This window comes from Miniopterus schreibersii (genome assembly GCF_964146895.1).
Source record: "Miniopterus schreibersii genome assembly, chromosome: 12".
NCBI classification, from domain to species: domain Eukaryota; kingdom Metazoa; phylum Chordata; class Mammalia; order Chiroptera; family Miniopteridae; genus Miniopterus; species Miniopterus schreibersii.
The window spans coordinates 26,587,370-26,610,295 of NC_138112.1; the positions used below are offsets into that span (position 1 = coordinate 26,587,370).

Here is a 22,926-nt window from a genome sequence, read left to right on the forward strand (position 1 = left end):
CACTAAGAAGAAGTGCAGAAGAGTGTCAGCATTTCTCACTTGACCAGAACCTCACTGAAGCAGAGATAAGAGCCACCCCATCCCCAGGTCCTGCTGCAGAAAACAGTGTCCTCTGAATGCAAAGTGACTAAACCTGAAAACAGAATGCTCAGGGTATTGAAGAGGTTTTCTTTCCTCATAGTATCATCTTTCAGAGCTGGTCTAGATGCAGTTCTGCCAGGAAATGGGTGGCTGGGCAAGAGGATCCTGCTGGAACCTGTAATCCGTGTGTTTATCATCATAATCCCTCGCTCTGCACATTTTATTTCCTCACCAACATGCATCAAAGATGCATGTTTGGTACATTTCACTCCGCACCTCTGGCGCTTTGTGAGGAGCAAATCCCCAGAGAGAGCAGTCAGTCTGGGTCAGTGCAGAGAACACTGCACTCAGGACCCTGGGTCAGGCAGGTTCTGCTGCTTATGAGCTGTGTGACCTCAGACAGATCACTTCACCTCTCTGAACTTCAGTGTTCTAGTTTATAAAATGAGGTCTTTGATATCTCAAAATCCCTACCCAGGGCAATCCTTTTAGGATCATTTGTAGCTACAGTTTAGATAATAGAAGGAAAAGCCACTTTGAGAAGTGATTAAACTTTTGAATACATTTCAAAAGGTGTTATTTTTGCAGCATAACCTCTGCAAACATAAAATTATATAAGCAAAAAGAGAAAGGGGTCTTTTGAAATTTAGTAGTGCAAATTAAATGTAAAACTATTTATCTTAGGCATCCCTCCTCCCTCTCCTTATCTTTGACAAAGAGGGCCTATTTTAATGCACCAGGTAATTTCTGTAATCACACTTTCCCTGTGTTTAGAATTAATGACATCGGAGCTTTGCTAAGGTCTATGTAGTGCCTGGATCTTAACCCTTTAACCTGTGAGCTTTTTGATAAGTACTACTAAACCTCTGTCTGATAAGGGGAATGTTGAGAACTGGAGTTGTTTAGATGAGGGGAATTTCCAGAACAGGGCAGTGTTAAGAGCTTCAGGAGGCTGGGAATTTTCATTTTGATTAATTAGTGCTGGTAAATGACTTCCCCAAGGTCACCCGGTGAGTCATCAGTGAGCCAGGGGCTGGCACTGGTTCTTCCAGTTCAAAAGAGTTGGCTTCCTTGTTAGCATTGTTGGTCCCAGTGACTAGCTCTGGATGACCTGGGGGAAATTGTTTATGGATATTAGCGCCGCAGCTGTGGAAAACAGAAACTGGAGAAGATAGACCTCTAACGAGAGCTCTCAGGCTGTGCCTCAGAGCAGCAGCTGGTTTGGAGGTAGAGGAGGTGGTTCTTTGAAAGGCTTATAGGCTCAGCTTGGCCCATTTACCCTTCTACTGCCACCAAGGCAAGTACCTCTGTTTAAACTTCAGGAAGCCCACATGTGACTGCTTTTCTCAAAAAGGCAGTCCTTGAAGTTCATTATTATCAACAGTGCAATTTTCCAAATTCAAATCACCTAGAGATTATCCTTAGAAACAAGTTCCCAGAAACCAATCCAATGCTCAGTTTTTGTATTGACTGATACAACTGAGTGCCCCATGGTCATTCCCAAATGGCATAGCAAATGCCTGGAACTTGCTCGAAAACATGAGCAAGTTAATTCAGACACAATTACCCCCATCAATGTGATGGAGAGAGCCCTGCAGCCCCCAATTCTAAGGCTCTGAGGTTTTCCTCTTTCCTGGCCTGTCCACCTGCCTTCACTGTCCCATCCTAAGCCACAGGCCACAGCCCAGCCCGGCACCACCCAGCCCGGCACAGTGATCCCTCCAGCCTGACACCACACAGCACACACCAAAGTGCCTTCGCCTTCGCTCCAATTTCATTCAGTGCTCTCTGCCCTCATCCCTCAACCATTATTACCATAGTTCACTTATTCAGATATTAGGTATTGAGCGTCTATTATGGACTAAGCCTGGGCATTCAGTGGTGAACAACAGCAGCAATAAAGTAAATGCAGATCGTGCCCCGATGAAGCTTACAGTACAATGGGGAGGGGCTGACCAAAAAGCCACACAAAGAAATGTAGTAAGTTTGCACATGTGGGGCTGGGTGCTTTGAGAATCCATAACAAGGAGCTTTAGCTTTAAGTCATCAGAACACTGAGCAGGAATTAACCGAACAAAGACTGGGGAAGGCGGGTGTGCCAGGCGGAGGGAACGTAGGTGACCTGGCCCTGGGGTGAGAAATCCTGGCTCCTGGGAGAACGGAAAGAAGCCAGTACAGCCGATGATGACCGGAGACCGAAGTGAGGATGGAGAGACGAGGCTGACAGGCCAGATCACGCGGCCTTTTTGGGTAAAGGACAGGGTACTTATTCCAATGGCCATGAAAAGACAGAAAGGATATTTAGCACGAGGGATAACACAGTAAGACTGATCTCAAGAACATCACTCTTTCCACTGTATAGAAAATAGATGGGGGAGAGACACGAGATGGCCCAAAGTTATTGTGGCACAAAGTTATTGTGGCACTAAGTTATTGTGGCACTTTAAGGAAGGGCCATCAGGAGCTTGGACCAGGCAGTGGTGTTATGGATGAAAGAAGAGTATGAACCAGGAGTTATTTAGGAAGTAGAACTGCAGGACTCAGCGATGGGTTGTATGAAGGGAGAAAAGGAAAGTGTCAAGGATGGCTCCAGGGGTTCAGGATTGTTAAACTAGATATATGCGAGCAGGGGAATATTCACTGAGAAAGGGAATAGAATCAGGTTTGTCTCGGGTCTTTGTTTTGTCTTGTCTTTGAGTCATAATGGTAGAAGATTAGATCATGAATTTGGTTTTGGACATGTTAAGTCTGAAGTGCCTTCAAGAAGGCACAAACTACTTGCCAGCCTCTGCACCACTCCCCTCTCCCCAGCCCAGGTACTCGGATTCTCTCACGCCTAATCCCAGGGCAGGAGACTCGGGTCCACATACATGGTCTAAACATTAAAAGTCCTAAATCAAGCTAATAAACTGTTAAGTAAAATATGTCCCAGCCTCCTGCCTTTACAAATATACCTTCATGATGGTCTGGAAGACCAAGTTTAAATTTAGAATTTGCAGACGCTAGTGGTGCAGATAATGGGCTCACAGCTGAAAGCATTCAGCCAGAGAACTTTGGGGTCCTGTGTGCCTGGTCTAGAGGGAGGAAGGGAGGGTGCCAGCTCAGGTGAGCACGGGCTCCTGTGGGCACATCCCTCAGCCTCAAGGACTCCTTGCCCTGCGGAGAGGAGAAATTGGGAGAAGGCCAGAGCAGGGCCCTCTAAATAATTGGGACTTTGGACAGGGATCCCTCTTGCCCAGACCTATGGGCAAAATTAAGCGACACAGTGATACACAGTACTTGCAGTCTTTGCTCTGGTCCTAGTCTGACTGCCTGGTTTCTCTGTGTGTCCGTGTTTTGTTTCTCCTAGTGGGCTGTTTATCACCATCCATGACAAGGGCCACCTTGCAACAATGCTGAACTCTTGGCCAGAAGACAATATTAAGGTATGATCCTGTTTTCCTTGCTGTTGCTCTGTTGTTGAGTGAATTCTTTCAGCCTGGACCAGAGTCATTCCCAAGTACAAAATGAGCCATAGCAACGTGGAAGGCAAGACACTGCACCCTTTCCCAGCTCCAGGCCACAGACCTGGCACAGCCAAGCATAAATGCACACAGAGCAGAGGTTTGCATTGGCCAGGCACCCCTGTGAAACTGTCCTTTATTATTGTTTTAATGTAGTAGTATTAATATGTTATAATAATTAATAATAATAGTCGTAGCAGTATCCTGAAGGGTATGTTCAGTGTGTATGGAGTACCTAGTGAATATACACTGCCAGTTTCCACAGTGGACATGGGGAAATCAGACAGAGCCTCTTCTCAAGTAGCTGACTTTTCATGAAGAAAGTAAGACAGAGACACAAAAATGCTAACAAGGTGGAACTTGATTAGAGGCAAACAAGACACACAGAAAGAGCTGGGGGTGTTCAAAGGACAGAGATTACTGTTAGCTTGAGGGGAATCTAGGAAGACTTCATGGAAGAGGTGACATTGGAGCTGGGTCTTGAATTGAGGGGTAGAGTTTGAACAGTTAGGTATTGGAGAGAGTGGGATGCAGGGTGGGAATATTCTGCAACCAAAGGTAAAGCTAATGATGAGCCAGACTTCACACCTGGTTGTAGACAACAGTTGGGGGGCAGGGCGGGGGGAGATGTATATGCAGAGTGACGGCATAACCTGGCACTTTTTACTGGAATATCAATTTCACTCAAAAGTTTATATAGTAAACAATAATATAGAATGCAAAATTGGTGTTAATTTTAAAATATGAAACATGCTGCTTTGTAGAAACTTGTTAGCCTCCTGTTATATCCCCAGATCTCCTCCTGCTTTAGGGACATCTATGGAAGAGTTTGAGGATCCCTGGCATTTAAATCATTGTCACTTTTACAACAAAGTGGGTGAAGCAAAACATCTGCTGACTGCTTGGTGAGGGCATTTCTGGCACACGAGCCCAGGGAAGGGTTGGAGCTGACCCAAAGAGCCCAGTATGAGCACTTCTCAGGGCCAACGCTGGCACCATCCTGCCTCAGCTGGGAAAGCGGGGACTCCAGCGTTTCCTGGCCAGTGCCTCCCTCCCTCTGTGCCTGCCAATTCCCTGAGCCATCCCCACCTCTCCCCACCAGGCCCCAGATACAGCTTCTCTCTTCCTACTTCTCTTTGTGTCCCACCCACTTTGGTCTCTTGGGGAAGTGGTGGCACTCAGAACAGAGCAGGTAGGAGAGGACCTCGGACTTCAGTCCCAACCCCCTTGAAGAACTCATTCATCCTCTCGTGTGGCTGTGATTTCGCACTGTGCCCCTCCTTCCCGCTTATCTGCTTCGACTCCAGTTACACACAGGCCTTGGCCCTGCAGGGTTTGGTCCCAGTCCCAGAAGAAGTAAGTTTCCAGGGTGTGCCCAGGATGAATCTATAATAAAATCATGAGGACATTAAGGGAAGGCAGCCCACTCGATGGGAAGTTAACTCCAGCCTGCCCTGCAGGACATGCACGGAGATTCTGCAAACTAATCTTTCCACCGTCCCGGACAGTTCACCATGGTGAAGCTTGGGCATAGCAGGCCCTCAGTAGGTGCTCACTGAGTTGAATGAACTCAGTTGACAGATTTCATGAGCATCTTTCATGTACCATGCACTGTGCCAGGAGTGAAGAGGTTCTGTCTCCACCAACACGCATGGTACCTTTGTGCAAGTTAAGGAATTAGGAAGAATGACAGAAGGACACCTCCCCTTAACCAGTAAGACAAAGGTGCTCCTTCCTGCAGGTTGGAACTGGAGTTCGGGTTCCAGTTGCTCCTCTTGTCAGGGCACAAGTTACAGAACCACACCCAGGGCCCTGCTGTGAGGAATGCAGAAGGAGAAAAAACACAGACCCTGACCCCAAATTCACTCACTCTGGTTCAGAAATCAAGACAGAAATTCAAACTAGAACCTTCCCTGCTAAATATTTGTTGGCTTTAATAAACACATTTTGAGAACCTTCTAAGTTCTGAGTGCTTAATCACTAGAGGGATATGGAGACAGCAACTGTTGTGATATCAGAGGAAGAGAAGCCTGGGCTTTGGGGTCACTTTGGAAGAGGTGGGACTCAAGCAGGCCTCAAATAAAGAGATAACCAGAGCCTCTAAGGAAAGTGTAAGTTGCATGAGCAGATCTGGGCCAGTGCATCTAATTCAACTGCATTTAACAACCATTTTGTAAATATCTACTCCATCAGAGCTGCTTGCAGGGTCAGGGATAAAGGTGTACAGGCCCAGCCTCAAAGAGCTTGCAGTCTAGTTAGAGAGACTGACCTGGAAAGTATTACAGTAAATTGTGTCTATGCTGCCAAAGAGAGGAGCCTGGGGTGAGGAGCCGAGGGGTGCCTGGCTGACCACTGGCCCTGCGGTACCCCAGAGTGGATGCATGAATGCCTGGGGCCATCTCCTCCCCTCCAACCTTTATTCCCATCTCACTTTGAAGAAATATCGGGTCAGTCCCAGCGACTCTGTGGAAGACTCAGCTCTGCCTTTGCAATCAGACAGACCTGGGTTCTAGTCTTAACCTTCCATCTACCTGCTGTGTGCAGAGAACCTCTCTGGTCTTTGTTTTGCTGTTGTGAGGATTAACTACAATAAAGTCTGTACAAGACTGAAGGGTACATGAGTAGATGGGGTTATCGCTGGAGGAGGAGGTGGCTGTGGCCCATACATCAGTGCAGGGAAGAGACCAGAGGCTTACGCACAGCAATGGAGAGGCCCCTGACCTGGGAATCACAGGCCACAGACAGGCAGCCATCCGATTTGGCCTGATATGTTTGATTTGTCCCTCAGTGATTTTAAAAAATTTTGAACTTGTAGGCAACATTCTAAAATCAGGAGACTTCATTTAAAAAACAAAATACTTGGATTTTTTATTTTTATTTTTTTGCTTTTCTGGGAAAACCAGGAACTCTAAATATTAGGCCTATAGTTTGACATGTAAACAAGTTAATTAGGGCTGATTGGGCTCCTAGCTTACCCCAGTCCCTGCCCTGCCCTATCCACCAGCCTTTTACTGGAGGGTCCTTCCTCTTCATTCCAGGACTGCTCTTTCAAAGGTTCAGAATGTTCCAAGCTGCAATCTTTCTTATTAACTGATGTTTTCTCCAGTTGCCTCAAAAGAGAAGATGAAGATTTCTCTTACTTAGGTAGGGAATCTCTGCTCATTACCGCTTTCATTGTACTTTGGAGCTGACTCGGAAAATTGGGTGGCTCAGAAGCGCTTCCGAAACCCCTGAGGTGGGTCCGAAAGAACAGGTAGAAGTGTGTCTGCTCAGATGAGCAAGCTGAGGTTAGGCGGTTTGCCCGCAGTTACCTACGAGTAAGTGCTAATGTCCCCAGAACCATGCTGCTGAGCCACCTAGTTTTCCAAGGCACAGGTATCCTTGGACTCTGATGTTGGGTACTTGGCTGGAGGAAGGAGTGGTTCAGAGGAGCTTCTGAATAAACTTGGTAGATAAAAGATGATTTTCGGTAGTTTCCCAGCCAGAAAGCAGAGCTGCAGACTGAGATGGAGGCTGAGAGGGAAGTGAGGCCACAGCCCAGGGCTGAGGAACATGAGATTCTGTAGGCCCCTCTTGTTCAGGGAGGAGGGGCAGGCCAGGCCACCCAGAGCTGTCCAGCATAAATCACAAAGAGGAGTGAGAACTGCCTTTCTGACTCTTTCCCACAGCAGCCATTGCCGGAGCCGGGAGGAAGGCTCAGCTGCAAACAGCCTTCCTGCCCAACAGCTTTCTCAAGCCCCTAAATCTCTCCCTCCGCCCAGTCCCAACAGCTTCGGGAAGGAGGTGCTGAGTGGCGGCTGGGTAGTGGATCCAAGGGAGCATCCTCTGCCACTGGGCACCAGCCACTGAGATGGTTAAACTTGGAGCAGATGCAAGTGCCCAGTGCCCTCCTGTCATGCATGGGCCTGCTATGTGTTAAATCCCACTCTACTCAGTGTCAGAAGTTGGATTTCCTGGGAAACGGTTTGAGGTGGAAATTAGCATATTAGGACTATATCAGGGAGTACTCATGGGATCAACACCTCTGGAAAGGCAGGAGGTGGGGTAGAGCAGAGGGCGAGGTGGGCTGCGTGAGGTGTCAAGGAAAACTCAACAGAGCTCATGAGGAGGCTCTGTAGTTGGGGTGGCCCTTCAAAGTCATCCTGAGTTGGGGCAGGAGACCTAGGCCTTCATCTCCCTCATTCATCAGTCATTAGTTGCTGCCCTTGGAAGGGGGTATAACTGAACAAGGTGGCTCTCTTCAGGAAACTCCCAAAGGGGGCTGACAGCTAAGGGTACCATGGGGGGGAATAACCCCTTTATTCCTGAAAGGGGATCTTGGTAACACATCAGCATATACGCCCCACACTGCATTCTGCTCAATCTTTACATAGATTAACTCATTGACTTCTTCTAATAACACTCTCAGAGGCAGGGATTATTATCACCCCCATTTCATAGACAAGGAGGCTGAGAGGTTAGGTTCTTTGCTTGTGAGGAATGGAACCAACACTTGAAACTATGGAGTGTGCATTACTCATGCCCTGGAGAGAGAGAAGAGAAGAACGGGCAGGATGAAAGGAGAGGGACGCACACCCAGTGCTATGGGCAGCCGGTAACCGTAAGATCCAAGTCCAAGGAAACCAAAGCCAAAGCAAGCAAGGAGTCATGATCCCCAGGTTAATCTGGGGTTAGCCCCATTGGGTCCACCTGGGCTAAGGGACATAGGTGATAAGTTGGAAAAGGCTGGAGGTCCAAGCTAGGTGGACAGAGGAAGAATGTGATGCACCATGCCCTAGTCACCTGAAATACAGAGGAACTGTGAGTTTCAGAGCCATCCAAAGAAGGAAACTGTGATCCTGTAGTTTGCTGGTGGTCATTGCTGCGCTCTAGAGCCCCGCAATGCTGCTTGGGTTTGCCCTTGGCCTTTCGACCTCCACGGCACTAGTGGCTCTTGGCATCAGCTATGTGATGTCATGAAAAATAGGATGCAGCGTCTTCTCTCTGGACTTTTCATCTACACCAGGTCTGAATTCAGACCCTTTGCTGTCTCTGGTGGATCTATCACATTGTCCACCACTTACTGAATTCATATCCCATTGCAGGAACCAAGCCAAGTGTTACAGAATCAAAGATGACAGGACCCATTACTTGCCCCAGAGAATTTAAAGCTACTAAGAAAGACAAAAAAGCAACTACAAGAAAGCAGTAGGTGCTGTGGGGGAGGTAACCGCTATGGAAATTCAGAGGAGGGAGTGAGAACTCCCAGAAGGGAACTTTTCACGGAGGGAGGTGCCTTTTGAACTGCTCCTTGAAACATAAAAGGATGGTAGGGTTTAGATCAAGGAGATACAGGGATAGAGAAGTAAAATGGCATGTAGTCAAGAAAGTACAAAGCTTATAAAAGGTTGGAAATAATTTTAGTTTGGATAAAGCATGGCGTGGACAAAGGGGAAATTCAAAGAGCAGATTGGATGTAGACCATAGAAAGCCTTAAATGCCAGTCTAAGATGTTTGAGTTGTATTTTAGAGAAGTCAGGAGCCACCGGAGGTTTGGGAGCAAGAAAGTGACAAACCTGGGTGTGCTTTGGAAACATGAAATGAAATGGAATAGGGAGACTCTAAGAGTATTGGAGCCAGTCCGGACACCACTGCAGTGATCGAGAGATGGGTGGGCTGATCCAAGGCAGGAGCAGTGTGAATGAAGATCATGGACCAGACAAGAAAAATATAGAGCAGGTCAAATCAGCAGAACCTGGTGACCAATTAGCTGTGGTTAACTAATGACAGAGAGGAGTCAAAGCAGACTGGACAGTTTTGAGCCTGGGAGATAAGGGGTAACAGAGGGAGGGAGGACAGCAGAAGTAAAAGGTTTTAAAGGTGTAAAAGGGAAAAGAATTCATTTGGTTAAGGTTTAGGGGCATGTGGGAGGACTATTGGACATCCAAGTGACAGTGTCCAGCAGACTATTAGCTTAGAGATGACAGTAGAAGCCACTGGAATGGATGACGTTGTCTAGGTTAAAATGCTGTTGGGCTTCACATGGCCAGACTTCTTCAAAGCTGCATTTGCCAAGGTCTCCGCTTCGTTTCCCTTTCACTTATTTAACAGATCATTATTGCATGGTTTTTCTGTGGTAATACTGAACTAGAGAGAGATGAAATAAATAAAAATTTTAGTATATACTCTTTTTCCCAATAATCATTATTATAATCCAAACAGCAGTACCATTTACTGATCGCTTACTTTATACAAGGGGCCCAGTTAAAATAAGACATATATTATTTTATTTCATCTTTACAACAACCTGATGAGTTAGGTATTATTATTATTCCTATTTCATGGAAAATTGAAACTCAGAAAAGTTACCTGTTAACCCAAGATTACATGTGGCAAATCATCAAGGGGCCTAGATTCAAATACTGGTTATCAGATTCCAAAACCCCTGCCATTAACCTTTAGGCTATTTGGTGAGATAAAATCTGCATGTTAAAAAAATTTTAAATAAGAATCCAAATGCTATCACCATCGAATGTTTAAGTAGCAAATGCAGGGCTTGGCAAGAAGTAGGTACTTAATAAATGTTTGTGGAAGGCAGGCAGCCAGACAGGAAGGGTGAGCAGACCAGGTGTGGGTAGATATAACAAGTGCCCATCAGTGGCAATGGGCAGGATTTGCACTGCTGAGAAAGTGGGAAAGGGCCTTCTAGGACAGGGGAATGTGGAGGCTGAGAGGTAAGAAATTACTGGTGAATTCAGAGTGTGTCTGGCAGGAGTGAGGAGGCCAGTTTGGCTAGAGTAGGCAATTTTGTGCAGATAAATAGCAGGACATAAGTTTCAGAAGGTATGTTGGGTTCAAGACCTTAAAGATTTAAGCATTTTGAACTCTATTTTATGGACAGTTAGAAGTCACAGAGGTGTTGGAGCCTGGGAACAGGCTTCTGAGACAATGAACCTGGCATTGGTTGGCAGGAGAGATTGGAAGAAAGAGGAGTCTGTTTGAGAAGCTGTTGCAATCACCTAATCAGTAGCACGGTAAAATAAAGAGTGGATGACAAATGGAGGTGAGACATTTCCTTGGAAGAGTTGGGGTGCCGTAGAGTGTCCTGGGACATTCTAGGCTGGGAGGGCATCATTGCATCCCTGTTGCCATATCAGAAGGCCCCAGAGTGGTAGGGTTAACACAGTGGAGTAGTAGCTGATTTAACTCCATGTCATTCACTGGCCCTCAGCAGAGAGAAATTCTAAGAGGATGGGAACTGGAGTCAGAAAGCTTTGATGAGGAGAGACAGTAGAGAAATGACCAGAGTTTGGGTGCCCAGGAGCAGCATGAGGGAGGAAGCCGCCAGGACGAGGTCAGAGGCAGGCTGCAGAGAGGGTGGCACTGAGGCAGGGCAGGACTTTGCCAAGAGCACAGGTGTTTTAGCCCAGTTAAATGGGGTGGTAGAAGGATCCCTGAGCCAGGAACCCAAAGCCTGATTAAAATCACAGCCTGCCACCTACACAAGCAAGATGCCCTTGGAAAGTCATCTAATCTTTCTGAGATAACTAATGTGGAAACATCAAGTCCCGTGCCTGGCATGTGGCTATACTTAAATATGTATAGAATATGAAGGTCTAGGAGCTTTGGTTTGCTCACCTGTGAATCAGGGATAACAATCTCAGACCTGCCTACCTGCCACGGCCATGTGAGGATCAGGTGAGTTGTAGGTTGTGAGCACTCTCCATAGAGGCGGCAGACCAATCTAAGGGGGATGGTCATCTTTGTGGGTCTGTTGCACTCTCCAGAGCCCCCTTTTCAGAAGCAGTGTAGTGTTTTTAAGAATCTCTGCACCTATTTCTACCAAAAAAGGCAGCACAGCCCTTGTGTGTGCTTGCTTCTAGAGAGATAGAGAAAAGAAGTGAGGAGATGCCATGGACCCTTACTAGATCATAAGTTCTTACAGGGCAACAATGGTCTTCATCTTTTTATCCCCAGTGCCCAGCATTGTACCTTCAAGGATCTAACTAACCCCTATGGTGCCAAGGGCATCACACTTGGGGCCAACCAGGACATCCATAGCTCAGAGCTGGTCCTATGTCTTACCCAAAACCAGTTCCAATGAAAGGATGGGTGGCCCCTTAAACTTAGCTCATTTATATATGGAAGGAACCAGTGATGGTGAGCAGGTTGGGGTGACCTATAAACAACTTCATTGTCACCCAGAAGAGCTCTCCTTGGCCTGACATTCAAAGCCCTTCACTGTTTGATTCTTGCCTGACTTTCCATTCTTTCCTTTCATGCCCTGCACCCCCACACAGAGCCTACATTCCCTCCCCCCCGCCCCCTCTACTCTGGATCTTAATTTCCTTTTGTATCAAACGCCTTTCTCCCAACCACACCCCTGGTGGACAATCTCCACCTGTCCAGGATCTGATACGTGTGTCCCCTCATCTCTGCTGCCCTTGTCCTGTTCCACTGCACTCACACTTTCCTCCCAGAGCCATAATTATAAATATACATGTTGTATCTCTCCTTGGGCCCTTAGTTCTTTAAGGGCTGGGTTTCACAGATGAACTAACTGAAGCTCCTTCCCCCAGGATTTGGCACAGTGTCTTATGCAAAGTAGGTGCTTCATAAACATGTGTTAAAGCAATGAATAAATGGACATCCATCATAATGATATAATTATTTCCATCATCACCCTCAGCTTCACCAGCATCTGTTAATTCACAGTGGGTAGGCCTTGAACTAGCACTATGTCTATGACCTGGTATCCCCTCAGTGATCATTTGCCAAAACACAAAGGTAAATCCCAGTACAGCTTGAGGACTGTCCTGGTCTCCTGTGAAGTAGTGACCCCAGCAGATGTCAGGAAAGCTCTGTCCTTTGCACACTGGGTTTATTACACTCCAGGAGCAGGCCCAAGAGCAGGGTCTCTAAACCCTGGGGTTGTAGCAGCAGGTTTTTCATTATCGCCTTTGTTCACATCCTTCCCTCCCTGCCCCCAAATCTCAAGCTGAGCCTGTCTGCCTGGTTTCTTCGAGGGAGAGTGACTAGATGTGTTTTCCCTCCAGCTGTTTCTGCAGCCCCCACCCCAACCTCTGAATGCAAGACAGGCGTCTTTCTGTCATCTCCCCTCAGTGGGGTTTCTCACCAGCCTGCCACCTGCGGTTGAAGGAATCTCTGGCCTTGTCCCAGACAAGCTGTTCCATCCCCAGCAGAGGCAGTGGGCATCAGCTGTCAGGCCTGACATTCCAGAGCTGCTAAGACCAGCACTTTGTCACCGGAGGTGCTGCTGGTGATTGATGGCATCCTGCTTTGTTTCTCAGGCCGTGGTGGTGACTGACGGGGAGCGCATCCTGGGCTTGGGAGACCTGGGCTGCTACGGCATGGGCATCCCTGTGGGCAAGCTGGCCCTGTACACGGCGTGCGGAGGGGTCAACCCGCAACAGTGCCTCCCTGTCCTGCTGGACGTCGGCACCAACAATGAGGTAACGAGCTGCCTGGGCCAGGAGCTCCGGGGCAGCTGGGATGGGGTGGGGAGCGCCTCTGTGGGGCAGTTATCTCTACAAAGCGTCAGGCCATTTCTTCGCTGGGTCCCCTTCGACAGGGCACTGTCTCTACACAACTATGGAGTGGACGCTGTTTCCCCAGCCCCAGCCCCTCTCTTCCCTCAGCTACTGCTGGGCCTCCTTGCTCCTCTGCCTCCTGAGACCCTCCAGGGAGACCCCTGCTGGGGCTTCTTCTGCTTCCTTGCTCCATGATGCCAGGCAGCTTCCATGCGCTCAGGCTTCTCTCTGATCCTTAGTGAAGAGGCCACTGGTGGAAGTGGCTGTGCGACTGTTGTTTTTTCTCAGCATTTTAGAGGCGATCTGCCTCCATGAAAGAATTAAAACTCAAAGCTCCAGGGCCAAGGGCTGAACTGCCTGGACCAGGCAACTGAGCGTCCTGCAAACCCAGGAGTAGAAACTGAGCCAGGCTGTGAGTGAGGTCCACCTGTAGGACCCCAGGTAGTTTAGAATTTAAGCAGCTCTGAGTACCACCACCCTGGACACAAGCTTTGCACATGCCTGTTGTTTCTATGACAGAAAACACACACACAAAAAAAAGCAAGAATGCCTTCTTAAGGACATTTATCTCTGAGGTTAAAATGAGTGCATGTGCATATTTTTTAAATTGAGAAAATCCAGAGAACTATTACAATAAAATATCAGTCACACAACCAATACTAATCATTGTCTACATTTTGGTAATTTCCTTTCAACTTTTTCTCCCCAAAGCATTTATAAAAACAAAATTGGGTTTTTGTTGCACATACAGTTCTATAGCCTGCATTTTAAATGTAATGTTTGTCATCAGCTTTCTCCCAGGTCATTCTTCCACAATGTCATTTTCATAGCTGGATGGTGGCCCAAAACATTCATCAAGGGTGGCTCTGCACTGTGGTTCCCTCCCCAGAGCCAGATGCCTGGGTTTGACCCTCAGCCACAAGGAACACGTGTAGAACCAGGCATGCATGTAGCAAGCTTTGTTTCAGTTATTATTCCCATCTGACACCCCCTGCTGTGTTCCAGCCGGGTTTAATTGGGACCTTCACTCTCTGTCTCCTAAATGGGACAACTTGAGTTTGATTCTGAGACCATTGCATCCTCTGGAAGTGTACTGGTTGCCTCTAGCAGGTGCATTAAGACCCTTTGTCATCAAAGGTCCAGCGCCCAGCAATGATATGCTGAAATTTAGAGCTGACCCCAACCTGTAACAAACTCACCAGGAAAGATGGCAGGAAACCATGAGTAATCGTGGCCATGCCCTTTACACAGACCAGCCTGGGTAAGCCTGAGAGTAACCCTGTGAATAGAGCATCTGTTATTACCCTGTTTTTACATTGCAGGAAACTGAGGCCCAGAGTGCTCAGCTAGAAGTGGCAGGGCTGGGATCTTCGTCCATACCACACCACCTGCATAGGTTTCTGTTATAACTAAAAGTCATTTCTTGATTTTTAGACGTTTTTATTACTAAAGTAACTTGAAAACATTATTTAAAATTTTTATTTAAAAAAAAGGAAATGACATTTCTCCCTCAATGCTACATGTGTGTTCCCGTCTAACACTCATCTATGCATAGATACAAGTGTAGTTACTACCTGGTTGTAATCATAATGTGCCCATAACTTTGTTCTAATTTTTTCAATGAAGATTATTTTGTGAACACTTTCTCTTTATTTATTGAACAAGTTAAATTTATTTATTGACATTGAAATTTATTTGTCTATTCAATTTCTTTATTGAGCCTTTAGTCGGTGTCAGGCACTCTGCTGGGCATGAGGGAAGTGAATGAGCGCCAGGCGTGGGTGGAATACCTCTTGTCGGTGTTTCAACACTGTCACCTAATTGATCATTTCAATGGCTAATGTGCCACATCCACTCCAAGTGTCTGCCTCTCCCCCTGTGGCTTTATGCCTCTGAATTGCCTCTCCCCCGGCTGTGGAAGGGAGAAAGCGTCCCCTGGGCCTGCTCCCTCCTTTCAGAAGGGACCAGAGTATTCCCAGCTGAGAGGAGGAGCACAGCCCGACCTGCCTGTGCAACAGTGAGGCAAGACCTGGCCATGCAACAGTGGGGCGAGAGAGCAGGTCTCCCCTAGTCCGCTAAGCCCAACACCAGCACCTGCAATGCGCCAGGCATAGTTCTAGGGGTTACATATTTTAATCTCATTTCATTCTCACAACAGCCATAGGAAATATTGTTCTCCCCATTTTATAGATGAGAGAACTGAAACTGAAATATGTGAACTACTCACCCCACCTCTCAGTTCCTAGTGTCAGAGCTGTGATTTGAACCCAGGTCTCTGGCTGCGGAGCTGGCTTGTCCACCGTGGCACACTGCTCCGAGAGGCCATGAATCTGTGTTATAGGCTGGGTCAAGAAGACTGCAAAGTCAGGATCCATGAACCCTTTGGATCAAGTCAGGGTGTACTAATGCTATTCCACGGTTCCCCCACGCCAAAGAAAGATGAGCTCCCATCAGACCCTCTTCAAGAAACTCAGGACACAAAAATCCAGCTTCACAAAGTGGCACCATTGGAAAGACAGTGATTTATCTCTTTTCAAATGGATTCCCTGTGTGATCTCATGCACTACAGTTCTTTTTTAGAAATTGAATCAATTTGCAAGTTTTTCCCCTAGAAGTCTTAGGGCACATCTCCCCCACAGAGCAAGCCAGAGCAATATGTCAGTGCGGGGAGGGCCCTGCTGTGACCGTATGTAGTGTCAGAACAAGTAGACCATCTGTGTGTGCATCTCTGTAAAACTCCTGAGGCCACAGGAGCTCTGGAGTCAGAGAAAACACCCCCACACCCCACCCCACCCCCAGGCTTCCTGGTGAAGGAAAACAGCTGCTGTCTGCAGCCCTGAAACTCTGAGTCACTTTTACCTGACACATCAAGAAGGTTTGGAAAAACAAATATGTGAGGCAGTGAGCCCATGAAGAAGGGACACTCAGTGACTATGGCCCAAATGGGCAGGGGGAGGGAGTCCCCCCCAGTCAGGCGGTCGGTCACCTGCTCTCAGCTCTCCCAAATGGCTGTGTGCGGACTGGTGTGTGCATTTTGCTTCAGCCACACACAGCAGAGCCACAGACTGTTCGTGTTAGGGGAGACCTGACATACTTCTAGTTCAGCCCCTTTGCTTCCCCATGGAAAAGAGGTCCCAGGACAGAAACGGCTTCCCCAAGTTTGAATCCAAGCCCAATGCTCATCCAGCTCTGTGTTAAGGGTTCTGCGAAGCAACCTGGGGGCTTGGCTTTAAAACGGCCCCTGAGCCCTGGAGGGCTTCTCCTGGCAGAAGTCCTGAGCTGTGATGGATTCCCCTCCCAACGAGATGCCGTGTGATTCTCTGTGGAACTGACTGATGGGGGCGGGGGGGGGGGGGGCCAGGCCTGTCAGCTGCGGGGAGACACACATGGGAACAGATTATCAACAGCGCCCGGTAAGCGGTGCCTTGGGTGTGACTGGATAGCTGAGGGAGCGTGGGATCGCAAACCCAGCTGGATGTCGAAGGGTTTCCTCCCCTCTGGAGATGGTCCTTTTGCAGCTAATAAATCATCAGCATCCACCATGTGGTGCCAGCAGAGGCCCTCCCTTCTGTGCACGTGTGATCAATGAGGTGTCCTTCCTGGGAGCTGTACAGCTCACCCTTGGGCTTACTGAGCTTCCAAAGAAATGTGTAGTGGGCACAATTGCCACCCTGAAGGGCACAGTGAACTGTGTCCACAGTGTGAACCCAATGCCACAACCTCCTCAGACCCCCAGATGCTCCCTGAATAACATTGTGTGCCTGTTGCTATGCAAGATAAAGATTTTCCTGTTTGGGGAGGTTCATCTCTCTTCCAGCTTAAACCCAGTGCTCACTGATACATCAGCGAAGAGGGGGAACCAATTTGTTTTTCTTGATATTTCATCTCCAAGAAAAACTGTAGGAAGTCAGAACTGGGCAGACAGCCATAGAGGACATAGTCAACTCCAAGGGCCGGGGAGAAAGTTCTGTTTCACTGCTTTGGACAAAGGTCTTAAACTAAAGTTTTATTTACAGACTTATTTAGTTCCAAACCTTGGCAACTACCTAACAGAGGGGGAGCAGCCAGGCTTGGCAGTGGGGAAGCTGGTCCCACCAGGGAAGACCTCTGATCTAGAAGCTGTCCTTTCCACCCTGCTGGTCTCACCCAATTTGCTCTGTGACCTTGGGCAGCTCATTTAACCTTTTCAGGCCTTGAAAACTCATTTGGAGGAAGCTGAACCAAGTGATTTCTAAGACTTTCCTAGTTCTTAATTCAGCATCTCCTTAACCCAGCTCTATAATTCATGCCACTCACATCAATAAACACATTTTAAAGGCCTGCTATGCACAAAATTACTGAGGAGACAGAGATGAATAAAGGGCCCTTTCCTCAAAGAACTTGCAGTATGCAATAGAGATCATTATTACCCCATCTGACAGAAGGAACATAAAGCTGGAAGTTAAATACCTCACCCAAAGGCACAGAGCTAGTTAAGTGACAGGGTTTAAATTCACACCCAGATCCACCTATTCCAAAGCCCAGAGCCCTTTGATTCTAAAGCCAGACCATACTGAGGGCACTCATGGTGGCATCCTGACCAGGGCCACCCTCTCCCCTGCAGTGCACTGCCTGCCAACTTTAAGATTCCTTCTGTCTCTCTTGGTAGGGTTACCAGATTTAGCGAGAAATATAGAATGGAAGTTAAATATAAATGTTAGACAAATAGCTGATCATTTTTTAGCATAAGTACATTCCATGCAAAACTTGAGGCATATTTACCTAAAAAAATTATTTCCCATCTGAAATTCACATCTAACTGGCCATCCTGTCTTTCATCTGGCAATACTACCTGCTAGAAACTCCTTAACAATCAGCTGAGGAAGTCCAGGATGGAGGAGGGCCGCAAGGAGAGGGTCCAGGCCAGTTAATAGTTTGACCCCTTGCCAGCGGTCATTCTTAGAGACAAATTGCTCAGTGGGACAAGGGCAGAATGTGGGCTTCTTATTCCACGTCGTGCCAAGACAGCTGTGGGAACACCACCCTCTCCTGCCAAAAGAGATCCAGCTGCTGGAGATGTGGACATGACTTTCTCCATTCTGGCTGTCACTGCTCCCCAGCCTGGTCTGCAGGATAACAGCCTGGACCTTCCCAGCCACTGCTGAATTTCAGGAGGCCAGGCAGAAGGTGGGGAGCCACCCAGGCTCCCTAACCACCATGTCATCAAATGACGGAACAGAAATGGCACTGTCATGAGACGGGAAAGGCAAAGCTCAATTTCAGCTTAGCGGCTTTCTGGCCGTGTCAGCTTGGGAAGTTGATTTAAACCCTTGAGCTCCACCTCCCTCATCTGTACCATGGGGATGAGAAGATGTGAGACAAAAGGACCAAATGACTTTTCATTCAGAAGGAGTGAAATTACTCGAATGTTCTATACAAATATAAGAAGTTATTTTTTTTTTTAGTGTCATCTCCATATAGAAACTTTCTTTTCAATATTTCTGTGTGCTTACTTTTGAAGCATTTCAGGCATAAAACAACCTATTATAAAAGTAAACATAGGGACGGTTTAAAGCTTTGTACCGTCACCCTTATACCTCCTTATGATTGACCTTTTATCTTAAAGGCAGATATGCTCAGGAATTTTTGGAAAATCCTAAAATACTTCAGTACCACTAGGGAATTTGGCTCATCCCAGAAGCTGCATAAGCAGCACTGAGAAATTCACTCTTTGCTGCCTGATCCACCACCAGTCACATCTGTGACTTGGCAACATTACAAATTATAACTCAACATGGACCCTTTCATCTCTGTAAGAACAAAACAAATGAATATTTCTGAAAATGCCAAGAGTTTCACTATTTTTATCATTTTTGTGCACGCCCTTCCAAGGTTCTGTGTGTGTTTCAGGCTGTTGAAATTAGGATATCAATCCCGTATCCTGCTTTTTCCATTTTAAATAATCGCACCCACATTTGTCTAGGTGGCTGCCTAGGCTTAAAAACCACCAACTTTAATGACTGTCTAGCTGTCCATTGAGTCGTATACCATCATTTACTTTATTGTTTGCTCTTAGCTGAATGTGTGTTGCCTTCAGGTGGTTTCTAGATAGTCACTTTGAAAGGGACATGTGGAATGGTAGGCACCATGTATGTCCCACTCTCATCTTTTAGTCACACACACACACCTGCCAGGGCAGAATCCTAATCAGTCGCAAGGATGTGTCATCCAGGGTGTGAGAAGGTTAAGAAACAGTAAGGACCCACTGCCTTTCTCATGTAGACCTGTGGTGCCTTGGAGAAAGCATTAAACCCACCTCTGATTATGTGGACCCAGGACTGGGGGTGAGGAGCTGGGAAGGCTGACATTCCTGTTCTTTTCTGTCCCCTGCACCTTTGCCCAACCACCTCCTACAGCACCATCAAGACAGTATGGACCTAGAGCTGTGTCTTTAATTTATGGTTGTATCATTCTATCCTTGTATCCCCAGGACCTAACCAGTCAGTCCTGGTTGGTGTGCAAAAGAGCCACCTAAGCAGCTTGATGGTTAAGCTCATGGATTCTGGAGCCAAGCAGCCTGAGTTTGAATCCTGACTCTTCCATTTACTAGTCCAAGGTCTGGGCAGGTTGTTTAGCCTCTCTGTGTCTTGTTGCCCTGTAGTCGAGTTTGTAAGTTTACTCACCAGCCACCTGCAGTAGACTGAGCAGGTTGAAGGCAACAATCATTTCTCACTCACCTCCAAGTCCCTGTGAGGCCCAATGTGAGGGACAGATAATCGGTAAATGTGTTCTGCACGAGTGAGTCCACTGATTCTGCAGAGGGGTGTTGGGGGTATAGAAGAGGTGGGAAGTCAGCCAGTGGGAGTGGTCATCACATCTATGCAGACACAGAAGGGGACCAAACAGTGTGTGAATGCTCTGACCAAGAGCTGCAAGACGTGGAGTGGAGGGTCACCTAACACAGGCTAGCATTAAGGTGGGCATCTTTCTCGAACTGAAATTTCTGGTTGTATCATTCTATTTTTGTATCCCCAGGGCCTAGCCCACAACCAGGCACATGATAGGGATTCAGTAAGATTTTGTGGAAAGAAGGAACGGAGCGAAGGAAAGAGGGAGGGATGGAGGGAAGAAATTTTTCTAATTTCAGTCCAGATCAGTGGCTTTGGACAAGACTCAATACTTTAATCCAGATCCTGCCTATGGCAGTTCTCAATCAGCGGCAATTTTGCCCCTAAAGAAGACATTTGGCAATGTCTACAGACATTTGTTATTGTCACAACTGGGAGTGCTACTGACTTATAGTGGCTAGAGATCAGAAACCAGTGCTAAATATCCTGCAATATGCATTCAGTCCTCACATCAAAGAACTATCCAAGGCGAAATGTCAACAGCACACTGCTGAGAAACCCTGAAATACATCCAAAGCCACAGCCGAAGGTTGGAAGGCTGTGTTGGGAGAGGCTGGACTGTTCAAAGCATCCTTGGTTTCTGCAGTGGGGACCACCTGGAAGTCCACCCTCAGTCAGGGGCTTAGCCTTCACCTGGGGAGTGGGGGGCATCTGGCTTCCTCCTCCCTCCTCCCCTCTCACCCCCTGGTCCTTCCTGCTAAACCAGGACACTTGAGGACACGGATGCTGTCTGTTCCAGGAGCTGCTCCGAGACCCCCTGTACATCGGCCTGAAGCACCCGCGTGTGCGTGGGAAGGAATACGATGAGCTGCTGGACGAGTTCATGCAGGCCGTGACGGACAAGTGAGTGGCTCGGCCTGTCCCTTTCAAAAGAGGGCTCTTAAGAGATAGCATGACTAATGTCAACACTGGTTTTGGCAGATACACAAAAAAGAGGCAATAGATGCGTGCTTTTCCAGGGGCTCCAAAAATTCTTACTGGACCCCACGTACTTGGAAGTCTCGAAGCCGAATGGGCTCGTTGCCTGGGAGAATGTCTGGGAGCAGAGGGGAGGGGAGATGGGAGGCGAGAGGCTGAAGGTCTGTGATCTGGAGATAGTTAAGTATCTGAAATTTCAAGAGAAAAAAACCCTTAGCTTGAGCTGTTCTGGCTTCTCAGTGTAAGTAGGGATGTTGTGAGTGGTTGTCACTTTCTACCTCTACATGAGGACCAGGCAGCATTAATAAGCCACCATGGGCTGAGCCGGTGAGATTTATGAGGTGTTATCTGTGCACTGGGGTGCACAATATTGCTGTTTCCACCCACTCTTTCCTGCCCCATCTGTCTGCCATCATGGCCACCTGCTCACCCTGCTGTGGCTGGCACACTGCTGGGATGGAGCTCTGGAAACAGCCCCCACTCACCCGATTGAGTCTGACAGGCAAGTCAGTCAAGACAGAGTTTCAGCAGCTCAGCAGGTCTCTGCAGACCCAGCAGGTCCCCTTTGCACTTGAAAACCTACAGCTTTTCTTGCTGACTCAGGAGTGCCCAGGCATGGCAGAGCTGGCCTGGAAGTCTTTGGCAAAGTGTCCCCTTACCTGAGTTCAGCAATTAAAACTAAGCAGTGACTGGAGAGAGCTGCTCCAGCCTCAGCAGCCCATGAGGTCTCATTGGGTGGGCTTTTAGGGTTGGAAAACTGACACTCCCCTTCCCCCACTTCTAGGTCTGTGACCTTGGGCGGGTTTCTGAACATTCAGTTCTCCTTATCTGGTATAAGAAGGAAGCATTTTCTTGTTTTGTGGGTTTTGGCTTTGTTTTCTAAAATGAGAGAAAATAATACTGTAGTTATATAGGATGGGAATGATCCTGTAGGAAACAGGAAATTAGTAATGGAGTGTGGGGCATGGGGACAAAAGTTCCTTAGGAAGCAAGAGGGCAGGCTTCTGGTGCTTAGTCTTAGCTGGAAGCACAGAAGCCCATCTGAGAGACAGAGGGCAGGCAGGGCGCTGGGCACAGATGCAGGCAGGTGGTAGATGTGGTGGGGGAGCATGGGAGATCACTATTCAGTGAAGGCAAGGTCATCTGCTGAGAGTAAAGATGGGGACAGAGGTGGTGGAGGCTTAAGGAGGGAGGAGGTATGACCTGGAATGCCCAGACTGAGGAATTAGAGAAGGATTACTGGGCAGCTCCATGGACCCCCTTGAGGTTACTCTTCATGAAGTTAACTTAGGCCAGTTAACCTATTTCTCTTATTCTCTAGCCAGTTTCGGCTGTCTGGATGCCGTGCAGAAAGACAGAGTGTAGAATTTAGTCAGCCCTGAGATTTTGCCAGGCAAGAGAGAGAAAAAGAGAGAAAGGAATTGGGAGTGTATTCAAGGGTGTGATCATAATGATGTGTCGTTATTATGATCTAGGCTGGGTAAGAAGGGACATGAAGACAGGTGGAGGAGAGAGGTCAGGGACAGTACTATGATCAATGGATGGTAAGTCCTGGTGAGGCCTAAGAATTATTGACTTGGGTACTAGATGGAATGAACTGCAAAGAAAGGAGGTGGTAATTAGACCACTAGGTGTTTGAAGCTGAAATTATGGAGGAAGTGCTGCTATTGAGATGTGACCATCAAAGCAGCTAAGTCAAGGGTAGGCTACATCAATAGAGGCATATCATCTAGAATCAGGGAGGTGAACATCCCACTTAATTCTCCCCCTTGCAGACCATACTGAATACCACATTTGGTCTTGGAGAAGATACTATGAGGGTCATATATTCCCTAAAGTGCCTTTGGAGAACAGGAATCATGATGGTGAAGGAAGGTAAAGGCTTAGCCTGGTGGGGAGAAGATGTAGGGACTGCTCTGTCCATATCAAGGGCACCGGGCTCCCTCCAGATACCAGAAAGCTGTTCTTCCAAAAGAAGACTGGACTTGTTTCTGTGGAGAAAAACCA

General features: G+C 47.5%; 1 protein-coding gene across 4 annotated transcripts in view; it reads left to right on the plus strand.

Moving 5' to 3' along the window:
- ME3 (malic enzyme 3) overlaps positions 1-22,926 on the plus strand; it is a 164,295-nt gene that overhangs the window by 105,939 nt on the left and 35,430 nt on the right. For all 4 annotated transcript variants that reach the window (XM_081153172.1, XM_081153174.1, XM_081153173.1 and 1 more), the window contains exons 5-7: positions 3,431-3,506; positions 12,875-13,036; positions 20,741-20,844. In XM_081153172.1, the coding sequence (XP_081009298.1) occupies positions 3,431-3,506; positions 12,875-13,036; positions 20,741-20,844 (342 nt within the window). The remainder of the gene's footprint in view (positions 1-3,430; positions 3,507-12,874; positions 13,037-20,740; positions 20,845-22,926) is intronic.